The following is an 11,486-nucleotide window of genomic DNA, read 5'->3' as shown; positions in this document are numbered from 1 at the left end:
ACATAATACAGGTAACAAGTACAACCCGACAGCATGTCTGATTCCTAGAAAGACATTAGAAAAACACAGGTGCGTGTCTCCAGGAATCCTCTTGGCCTGTTCAAGTGCAGGTTAGCACTAGAGGGAAGCCCATAGTGCACATTCACTGACTGTGTGGTAACCGTCAGAGTTTCCTCTTTCTGCGACCGTTTCAACAGACAGCTGCACAAAGCTGATACTGTATCAGCTACAAGATCACGGCCATGTACAAGTCTCACACGAACACAAACACACACACACAGATTGCTGACAACAGCGCGGTGCACAAAAAGCAAAAGAGGGGAACGTGGAAAACAAACACCTCTTTCCTCGCTTGTCTATCTAAGTTTTTCATTTCAGAGGGGATTAGGTGGACGTTTGGTGAAAACAGCCCTTTCATCTGTTTACTCATCATGGTTTCTGGCGCTCCTCCTGGCTTTGATACAATATGCAAACAACCATGTTACTGCAAAGGTCAGTGATTACATTGATTGAATGGAGATGACAGGTAGCATCTGGCCTACCTGTGGATAGAAATCCCATGCTGGGCTGGAGCCCACACACACACACACACACACACACACACATATACACACACATACACACACACACACACAAACACACATACCATCCAAACTTTCCTCTTAGGATAATCTACCACTGAACTGCCATCTTAGACCCTCAGTCGGTGTCAAGATGATTGACACAGAGCACATCCTCTTCACCTTGGGTGGAAGAGAAGCGCTCAAAGCCGCCCAACCAACGAAAGGTAACAGAAGTCTAATAATGAGAGGCAAATGGAAGTCTCTCCAGGAATGGCTAATCTTAACGGACAGCGGCAGGAGCAAGCGGAGAATAACCTTTTGGAATAAAAGAGGGATTACCAAGACACTTCAGCGGCTGAGGAAAAACCATTGCACGCACAAATAAACAGCCAGAGTGCACTAAGAGCACGCAGGACGCAATTTAATCAAGGGACACTGGTGTGTGTATTAGTTTAAGGAAAATAAACTAATCCTACAACAGCTATAAATTGTTCAATTATAATGAGGACATGGCTCTTCACAAACCATCACTCCTCTTCCATCATTTTTACTTCACCATTATGCACCTGTGTATTGCCTGAATACACCCACAGGCCTATCTCATTCCAACACAAAGTGCTGGTTGTTAATCCAAAATGTTGCAGCCTGGAGCGCAGCAATGGGCCCGAATATCTAAAAAGCACTTTACAGACCTGAAGTCTGCTGTAGCCACTGTCTCTTAATATACCCAAATGTTACTGCACTTTTGTGCTCTGCTATCAGCTAATTCACAATTCATTGATATTTAGTTTCTATAAGCTCACAACACCCAGCGGCGGAAAGCGACATCTCCTCAAATACTGAACTTTACGATTTTGAGGTACCTACATTTTGCTTGGACTATTTCCATTATAATTCTACTCCTAATTCTAAATTTATCTTATAGCTGCAGGTCTTGGTTGCTTAAGCCTCTTTGATTTTGTTGGCCGATCATCAATCACAGATATATCAGCATTATGTTGTTGAGAACTTTTGCAGAAAATAGTGCTTGGGGTAAATTAGAACTGGTGTCATGACATAGTTTATTCAGCAACGTAGCTTGGACTCCATTATTTACCATAAGCACTGTCTGCAGCACATGTAGCAGAGTACATATCACACCTGAGCAGATAGTGGTGCAGAGTCAAGCATGGTAAGTTGCTAATTAGTCTGTGAAATACATTACTAGAAATTTAAATAAAGGCTTGCGGTAATCTAGAGAGGGTGTCACGACATAGTTTGTTCAGCAGAGCAGCTCCGACTCAGCAATATCTGCACCACATGCAGCAGAGTGAGTGTCCCAGCTGAGCAGATGGGACACTCTTTACAGTAAGTCGCTAATTAGCTTGTGAAATACAGTGGTGGAAAGTTAATTCGTTATGACACAGTATTTTAGCTTTTAATATAAATCTAGAGTATACATGAAGAAGATCAGGCAACATATCGATATCTGAGTATTTTACTCATTAAAATCGTTATCAAATAAAGAATTGGCTCTATTGGTTGCAGTTTTCAGCTGTGCATTTTACATTTAACAGAAAAAAAAAGAAAAAAATACTTGTGGCTTATGTCAACGTGTGCCAAAAACTGCAGTTCTTCAAATGTCCACTTGAGGCTGGTTCCAAAAGTTAGTCAGTCCCCATTGACTCTCATGTTAAAATGCCCAATTTTACAGTTGATATAAACTTGTTTACAGTCAGGTACAAAAAACTGTTTTGGTCTCTACAGCTAATTTCCCTGTTCAAGACAACTGTATGGGGTGTACTTAAATAAAATAAATAAAAAAATTACCCTTTTAAATTATACTAAGAGTTAAAGTTATGCATAATTAAGGGTGTGGCCACTTTGAGTGACAGGTGGGGCCCAGAGATGTTTACATGACATCCCTCACCTCCACCTATTTGCTCGTTTTTGGATTGGCTGGAGTCGGGCAATGCAGAGATGGGAACCACCACGTTGAGACTCAGAACCACTTGTCAGAAAACCTATACACGTGTCTCAGAGTGTTTTACCATCTTCACATACAGTCAATGAGCTTTTGCCATCTTACAAAAAAGCAGTTTATATTTAGGACCTCTTGTGACTTCTCAGACGTCTGGGTTATTACCACCTACGAGAGATTTCCACTCTAACTTTCACCACAACAGCAAAGACTGGAGAGAAGTCCAAAAATGAGACTGAAGTTGTGTAACAGAAATGTATGTTGTTTCTTCTCCTCTCAGGTTGTTTATGTGACTCTGGAAAGGCTGGATTACTTGGTCATTAACTACTGGATTTCACTAAATAACTAGCTCCATGTCAGCCAACTATCAGTACTTAGACATCAACACATAAGCATTAATCCAACAATAGAATTTATGGTATCACATGCAGGCGCCATTTTTCTTAAGTAAGTTTACCTTCTGCACTTTCAACTGAAACTACTTAAGTAGGATTTTGGAAGCAGGACTTTTACTTGCATTTATGTACTCTTATGCGGGTACTTAACACAAATCTTCCACCATTTGCTGCAGCCCCATGTCTCTGATCTAATCAAGAGAGGGCTGGATGTGTAAAGAAAAAAAAGCATGATCTGCCTCCCTGGTCAGTTCAGCTGACAGAACGCTTCTAAAGTTGGACCATGTTTCCCCTTCAAACAACCAATCACGATGCACACCAAGGTCCGTGAGGAAAAACACGTTTACCTCTTATTATTTAAGGCATACAGAGGGTCTAATTTTAGCAGAAGAGGGATCTGATTGGGAAAGAATTCAGCAGGCAGTGACCTACAAGCAGAGACAAAATAAGACACGGGGAGAGTTTTGGATGACAAGTGGGTGAAACATGTAATTGTAGCACCGCAGCTAATGCCGTTTACCAATAAGTGCGGCTGTGTAGTTATATTTGATGCTAGACTAGGGTCAATTTTAAGTCACTCTCAGCTGGCAGCAATGTGAGGAGGGTAATTTGATCTTTATAGGCATGTGGGAATGGGTCACATTGATCAAAGGGCGCCATCTGGAGGCCAGGGTGCATATTAATTACTCACTGATGGACAGAGAGGAGACTGCAATCTGTAAGGGTTAGAAGGAAAAAAAAAAAAAAACAAGCTACATAGAGCGAGGGGATCAACATAATCAAAGTGTAACAAGGAAACCCAATTATGCTTCTTTAATATTAGCTTCTTGACTCCCATATCAATTCATTGGAGAAATGTGTTAAACAAAACAATACATGAAACATTATGGGGATAAAATATAAAGAACAAAGCAAAAAGCACAGTTTGGACGGATTCATGTCTGGTGTAATGCCATGACATCATAGTTTACATAAATTGCATTTCACTGGGTAGATAATTTAAGCAGTTCCAGAAAATAACATCACACTCCCTTATGAGAGAATACCTAAGCGCCTTTGGGTTTTAAGACGTACAATGTCCTTCAGAACAACAAACAATGCTGAAATCAGGAGTGTATTACAGCTCGGAATGACCTTTATGAGAGAAAAAAAAATGTTCTGGGCCAAAGGCACAAAGTCCTTAATGTGCTAGCAGACCATAGTGTTCATATATGACAAACAAAAGTTATTAAAATGCTTGTTCAATCCACGTTCAGTCTTCGTTAACAGTATAATACTGTTGGCCAAACAAAGATAATTATTTGCAAAAAGAAAAAAAGGGTACATGATGATTTCCACTGTGACTTCAGTTTTTTTTTTTTTTTTTTTTAAAGACAGACATTAAAGACATACAATAACAGCTTTATGTTATCCAGCAGCCATCTGCTGCCTGGTGTGTACCAGGAGCCCATGATGGCCCACTGGGTCATTACCGTTTAACGGCCCCAGAGACTCTCGAGCCCAAACACAGACAGACAGATTGTAAATGCACTTCTGCACTTCAGTGTGTATCTGGATTTGTGTATTTGTAGACAGTAATCCTGCATCACAACATAAGGCTGTAACTGTGAGCAATGTGTGCAGAATACACCTGTGCTTGTGTGTAATGTGGTGACGTCACCACCAGGTCCATGGTTCGCATGTCACTCAAGTACGAATAAGTTATTTGGCAAAGTAATCTGGATATGATTTCTGAGCAGTCCTGAGTCCATTTTTTTAAATTCTATGGCTGAACATCGGCTTAATATGTATGCATGCCCACGTGTGTACGCAGTGGTACACTGAAACCTGTAATATGTCGTTTGTTGTATTTGTGTGTCTCCCTGTGTCCTCAGTTTTTCTTCTTGATCCCAGAGGTGCGATTGTTGAACAAGCTGAGCCCTGATCTGCCGTTCCCATTAGCCACTCCGCTGACTGTGACTCCGGGCTGCTGGAGCACTTTGTCCAACGTGGTTTTCTTAATGGCTGCTGGAGAGATTCGCTCCTGGTCTGCCAGCGACTGTAGCTCCCTGTGAGACAAAGGGAAACCCTTACATCAGGTGTACAAAATAAATTAAGGTGTATATGTGTCATATTTCCTCCTCCATTACATCTATAAAGCTTAAGACAGCGACACATTTTAGCCCCCCGAACTCCTGGCAGTTTCTGGGCATTTTTTACTCCTGATTGATTTCATCGTCCTAGATGTTCTTGCTGCTTTTCTTTGCGTTTCAGATCAGTGTAAATGTAGTAACCTGATGTCATTGATCAGACTTAGTCCCTATTCATTAAGCAACAAAATAATCATTAGCTGCAGCACTACCCAAATTCAGGACACCTTGACAGTTGCTGAGGTCATGGAAATTTTGGGACACTAACACAGCAGGAGATAAATAATTGAAAAACTCAGTGAGGTGCAGGCAAGTGATTTGCATTTCCACATGCAACAGTCTCACCGTGTCCTGATGCACGAAGCCTCCACCGCGTTGATCAGGAGGCTGCGGAAGCCGCCACTCTCCAGAAAGTGCAGGGCGTGGATGGTGGCGCCCCCTGGTGAGCACACGTTGTCCTTCAGCTGACCGGGGTGCTGCTCCGAGTCCAGGAGCATCTTAGCTGCTCCCTGAGGGGAAACAGGAACAGAAGAAAGATCATAGAACGTAAAATTAAAGAAACAACTTATTGAAACAACCCCTTTTTTCCCTCCTCCTCAGTGGCTAATGTGTTGTCTGCTGTTTATTTGGGGTTTATATTACGTTTCATATTTACTCTGATTTATGTTCATCCTAAGGTCATCATTATCTGAATGGAGCACACATGTATTGTGATGCAGTATCACATACAGTGATATTCCAGCAGCGTGATGCTGAATGTTGGCGCACAAGTGAAATACGTGAAAATAAGTGAAGACACTCACATCAAGATTATTTACTTTCTTTAACATATAACAGCATCTGAAAAGGCTATTACAGAAAAAAGGGGGCAACAGACAACATTACTCATAAATAGCAAAAAAAAAAAAAGCTGCACACTCTGAGTGCTGAACAGAAGACGAAGCCGCAAGCAGCCACCACGATAACAAAAACTAATTTCTAGCAATCTATTTTGATGACCTGCCAAACTGAGATCGCAACACTGTCTTCATTAATATAATCGACTAATATTTAGGTTTTATGTTAAAAACAGCAATTTAAAATTTGCATAAACCCTGAGGAAAACAGCCATGGGATCAAAATGCATCCTTCCTAATTTTTTTTTATCTTTTTCTTTTTTTTCTTGCCAAGCCAGAGTGCCCTGTAGGTGTTTATTTTCCTGGCGTTTCATTATTTCATTGAACAAAAGTCAGCAGTTATCAGACGGTAGAATGGCTGAGTGCACTGAAAGCAGCAACTAAATCTAATGAGGTTGTTGCCTCCAAACACGCACAGTAGTGGATCAAGGACACTTAACATTGGGAATAAGTGCAGCGAATGATATACAACTAGCAGACACACAGAAACAAACAATAAAGACGACTGACCAATAGAGCCTGAGCTCCAAGTCTGACAGCGAGTCTCCTGGGCAAACCCATCTTCACTCCTCCGTCTGCAAGAGCATCCAGGGCTGTGAACGCCTGTTTAAACACAAAGCAGTCAGTTTTTACTTTAAGGCGTCATCAGCACACATTAACAGATGTACAGTTTTAATATAAATACGTAATCGCACAGTAATCTGATGCACCAGACAGTGATTCCTCTTTTACTACCCTTACTTCTGTATAGTCTGAGGCAGAACAATTGATTTCCCTCTTTCAGGGAAGCTAGTTCTTAAGATGTGCAGTCGGACAGCCAGTCAGGAAAAAAAAATGTACTCACACCCTTTTAACTATGTTTGAAAATACCTGTCTAACGCTGAAGCCCTACGCAGAGACCAGATAAAAACCTCCAGACACAATTATTCCTAATTTCCTCAACCACTGTGCTTAAGGATGTGTTGAGATTTGGAAATGCGCGCATGGCAGTACAAGTCATTACCACAGCTGGGCTCGCTCTCTGGAGAAATACAAGCATTCATTTAAGCTCTTCTTCCTGTCACTGTTTTTCCGATGTCTAGACTGACTGACAGAGTGAACATGCAGAGGTTTTTAGCAGTCAGCACAGTCATAGTCGTGCATGAAGCCAAAATAATGCATTGTTTGAATAACAAGTCAATCAACGAACACAATATGTTTACGTCATTTATCAAGTAAAAATAGCACATTTTCTGCTTATCTCTATGAAGATGTGCTTACTTTTTACACTATTTTCTTTTTAATTGAATGCTTTGTCATTATTTTTGACATCTTACAGACTTTAAAAAGACATCAAAAAGTAATGATTAGTTTAGACTCTGCCTGTGAAACCTGTCAGCTTAAGATAAACTTAAGTAATGGCAAACCATTTTCCAAAAACAGAGCTTATCAGATCAGTCCTGAATCAATCCTAATGAGTCTCAGTAGTTCTCTGAGAGCAAAAAGTAGAGTTTAGAAAAAAAAAAATCTTATTTACAAGCTGCAAGATAAAGTTGTAACCACCAACTGTGCAGCAGGCTCAGATTTAGTCTACTTGAGGATAAAGGATTTCACAGATTATTTCCTCACTGCAAAGTCTCACTGTAATAGCCAAAACCTGGATTTATCAAACCATTCTGGGGTGGAAAAACAGTCCCGAAGCTACTTACATAGGCGGGTCCGCTGCCACTCAGACCAGTGACGGCATCGATGAGGTCTTCCTCCACCTCTGTGCAGAAACCTACACTGGCCATCAACTGCTCCAGCAACTTGCCATCCTCCACCTTAAATAACAACAATGTCCTGGTCAATGAGGTTAAAAAGTCCAGCTTCAGTGTGTAGCCCTATGGTACATTTATCTCATCATAACAATTAACACCCAAAAGATGCACACCATTCATAAACATTTTAACCATATTTTCATAGCTGTCATTTCGTTCCTCTTTACCTCTGCATGCGTCCCAGTGGCGTACACTGTAGCTCCCTCTCTCACCACCACCGGAGTGTTTGTCATACATCTCATGACTTTAGGAGCTGTGCGATACTGGAGCAGCTTCTGTAAATTTACAAGAGAAATTTCTGTAAACGAGACAGAATTTAACAGCTTTATTTTTGAGGTTTGGAGTCGTGCCAAAACAGCCTGATTAAACCCCGTCTGAGCAAAGGAAGATGTAACAAAATAAATAAAGGCTTGAACAATAAAGTCATCTAGCATCTGTAAACTGCAACATATTGAAAAGTCTGTATTTCAGAGCACGTGGAAGAAAGTGAATGAGGCTTACCTTCTCTATGGAGTTGATGGTAACACCTGCCGCACAAGAGACTATGAGATGACGGTCCTCGATGTCTGGTCCTATTTCATCCAGAACGAATGGGATGATGTGGGGCTTCACAGCCAAAAAGAGCACATCGCTTTTGTTGACGGTCTCTTTGTTGCTAGTTGTCAGGTTTACGCCCATTTTCTACAGGAAAACAAGAAAAGGAAGTTGTTGATGCTGAAGAAAGGGGATATTGCTGAGGGAAGGATGCAAATAGGTGTTATTACAACTCATAGACAAGCCCACACTCGCACATATGCCACATCGCACAACCAACCAAAAACTGATCTCCTCACCCTCAGTCCTGTCACAGTGGGGAGGTCTGTGTCTGGGGAGCTGGCTGTAATCCTGTGTGTGGCAATCACACCTGGTGAGGGAGACAGAAGAAAGTAGGGAGAGAAGTGTGAGGATGTACAGTGCAGTCAGCCAGATACGAACTTATTGATCCCAGAGGGTAAATCTGCATTACATCAGCACAAGAAATGAGTGTATGAAGTCCTTTTCACACCTGGGATATATAAATTGCTGTATCCAGTTTCTTAAGGTGACAGCATTCTGTCACTGAGACATACTGTAAATCAGCCTTGTGTCGTAGTGACAGCAACACAAGTTTTGACAGGACACCAAGTGATGCATAATACATAATAATGCAACCTGACAGCTATGATGGGGCTCAGGAGTCAACCTGAGGACGGCCACTATGCAACAAATGATTTAAAGTGTAGCTAATAAACAGTGACTCTTTGGGACAGCTCACCTACCTGATGTGAAGAAAAGTACACAGTGTCACCACAGTGTGTGAGATTCGCGCTGACCCTGTCTCTATGTTGGGGATAATTTATAAGTAATTAATTCAGTTACTCGTGCAGCTATCTGTTGTTTCATGTGCCAAGATGAGATAAAACTTTGTTAATCCCAAAGGACATTCTTTTATCTGATATTGCTCAGAAAACATTTCATAACGTGCCAAATGCAATGCCACGTCGAAAAGCAATAAGTTGCAAATACTATACATTACTACAAATAAAAATTAGTCACTAAAGTTAAACAGGAATAGAAAAAGGAATAAGCAACACTGGCAATGGTAGACAGTAAAAACAAAGCTCATGAAATTACACGATAAACAAATATTGCAAATGAAATTAAAATGTCACACATGATCATGAAATATTGTGCGCATCTCTCACACCTTGGAGACGCTCATATGGATCCTGATGCTCTTTGATGCAGCAGGTATTTAATAAACTCAGCAGAGAGATTTCTGTGAACAGCTGGGAGCAACAACCTAAACTTCAGCCATCGTTAAAGTTTTATCAAATAAAATGACTTTTCAGTTTGAAGCCCCGCAGATGTGAAATTGTTCAGCAAAGCGTTGAAAAGTGTTTTGTGATTTTGGCACACAAACTGTGCCTTTTGTGCTGGATGAATATAGATGCTGAAATGTGTAAAAAGTCTTCGCTAAATCTCTTCACACAACTCATAGTGCTGTCCCTTGTGCGTGCTTATCTATTATTGTGACTGGGTCTAGTTTAGATTTCTGCTGTGTTCAAAGTGATGTGGAAATGTTACTAAGTCCAACTTAGTAAGATAGTCGTGCTTTTCAAAGTCTGATAAGGTTTAATCTTGGGAAATAATTACAACAACTCACCTGCAGCAGTGAAACCCTTCACCAGTGCATGAGCCAGCTGGCCCGCTCCGATGAATCCAACACTCATCCTGTCAGATGATGTGGCGTTTCTGCTCTGCACAATAATAAAAGAAAGAAAAAAAATTGCTGCAGACTGTCATTTATTTTACTTTACCAAACTTCTGAACTAATATAAAACATGCCTTTCACTTTTTTTTTCTTAGTTCTGAACTTGTCAAAAAGTAAAGAGACAGGCTTTGGTGGTGATGAAATCTGGAGAAAAATCCTGGAGCTGGTCCACAGATAGACAGAAAAATGATGTAACACCTCCTCTGACATATTGGCAGCATCCATGGGTGACTTAGTGTTACACTGGCACAGATAGCGGCTTTACATTCACACAAAACTCATTTGCATGCAATACTGACAACAAAAACTTACAGCATCTATTTTAGTGTGAACTTTGCTAAGGACACTTTGAGTTCCTGCTTAACAAGACAGCTGAGTTTGTACAATAACAGTAAAAAAAAACAAAACGTTATAATAGCACTTAAATGGTGTTTTAGTGTCAAGTTTTCCCTTTGACATCGTCTGATGTTTGCTAACTAGCCATTGTTTTATGAAGTGTTAGCATTAGCGCTCCAGTTGATGCTTATCAGGGTGCTATTAGCATCTGCTAGCTAGCTAATGACCGCCTGTGCTCGGCTAGCTGCTCGGCTAACAGTAAGAAATAAATAAGAAACGCGACAAATACATAACAAATAACCACTGATACCTGTCCTTAGATGTTCCAGCTGAGACTTCTGAGATGACAGATGTAACCTGTCGACGTGACCGTTATTGTCCGGCGTTAAAAAAACACAGAAAATACCACTTTCCGTGTCAACGTGGCTTCCTTTTTACTCAACCCCTATGTGGTCTTTACCGGTAATGGATAGCGAGCCTGGCCAATCACGAAAGAGAGACGCGAAGGGACTGGCCAATGAGAAGCTGGATCTGGAAATATGGGCGGGGTTTGGTGACCGATCCGCCCAGTTGCATCAGACTTGAGTTTCAGCGCGGTGAAGCTGCAGGGAGGAATATAGGTCAGATATATGAACCATAAGGGGGAAAGTAGGTCATGTTTATATTGGGAAAAGCAGCACCTATAAAGACTATTTCTGACTGATTTAACACAGACACACCAGACCTTTACTGTGGGGACAGAGAACTCAGTGCTTCTACAAAATAAAGCACTTAATAGAAAATAAAAGAGCCAGTCTATCTTCTCTTTACCTCAGGAGCAATGGTGGAAATTGAACTAAGGGCTTTTAATCTCTTCTTACTTGATTATCTCCATTTTATTATGTTATGCTAATTTCTATTTCTACTTCACTACAATTCAGAGAAATATTGTATTTTCTAGTGAAGCAAAGTCACCATTTTTTTAAATAGAACATGTAAGATGACTGTCTTACATAAATTTTCCAGTAAAATAATAATAATAAAAACAACGACAACAATAATAATAATAATAATAGATATATATTTTTAAAGTCCTGATAGGCCTTACTAAATTTACAAGCTTAAATATAGGAGTT

At 40.6% G+C, this 11,486-nt stretch overlaps 1 protein-coding gene across 2 annotated transcripts; it reads right to left on the bottom strand.

The window, feature by feature from the left end:
* Window positions 1–3,716: 3,716 nt before the first annotated feature.
* Window positions 3,717–10,818, bottom strand: pycr1b (pyrroline-5-carboxylate reductase 1b). 2 transcript variants are annotated; one of them, XM_008280277.1, is made up of 9 exons: window positions 10,682–10,818; window positions 9,928–10,021; window positions 8,576–8,646; window positions 8,244–8,423; window positions 7,910–8,017; window positions 7,632–7,745; window positions 6,454–6,546; window positions 5,393–5,556; window positions 3,717–4,966 (listed from the first exon to the last, which is right to left on the bottom strand). In XM_008280277.1, the coding sequence occupies exons 2-9, from the start codon at window positions 9,992–9,994 to the stop codon at window positions 4,789–4,791; spliced, it is 975 nt and encodes a 324-aa protein (XP_008278499.1). In that variant the 5' UTR covers window positions 9,995–10,021; window positions 10,682–10,818; the 3' UTR covers window positions 3,717–4,788. The 2 variants fall into 2 exon arrangements, with proteins under 2 accessions (XP_008278499.1, XP_008278500.1); XM_008280278.1 differs by having other exon boundaries at window positions 9,928–10,016.
* Window positions 10,819–11,486: the final 668 nt, after the last annotated feature.

The sequence above is a fragment of the Stegastes partitus genome, unplaced genomic scaffold, assembly GCF_000690725.1.
Source record: "Stegastes partitus isolate 25-593 unplaced genomic scaffold, Stegastes_partitus-1.0.2 Scaffold189, whole genome shotgun sequence".
NCBI lineage: Eukaryota > Metazoa > Chordata > Actinopteri > Pomacentridae > Stegastes > Stegastes partitus.
The sequence above is the reverse complement of the archived record's forward strand: the minus strand, read 5'-3'. Positions and strand labels throughout refer to the sequence as shown.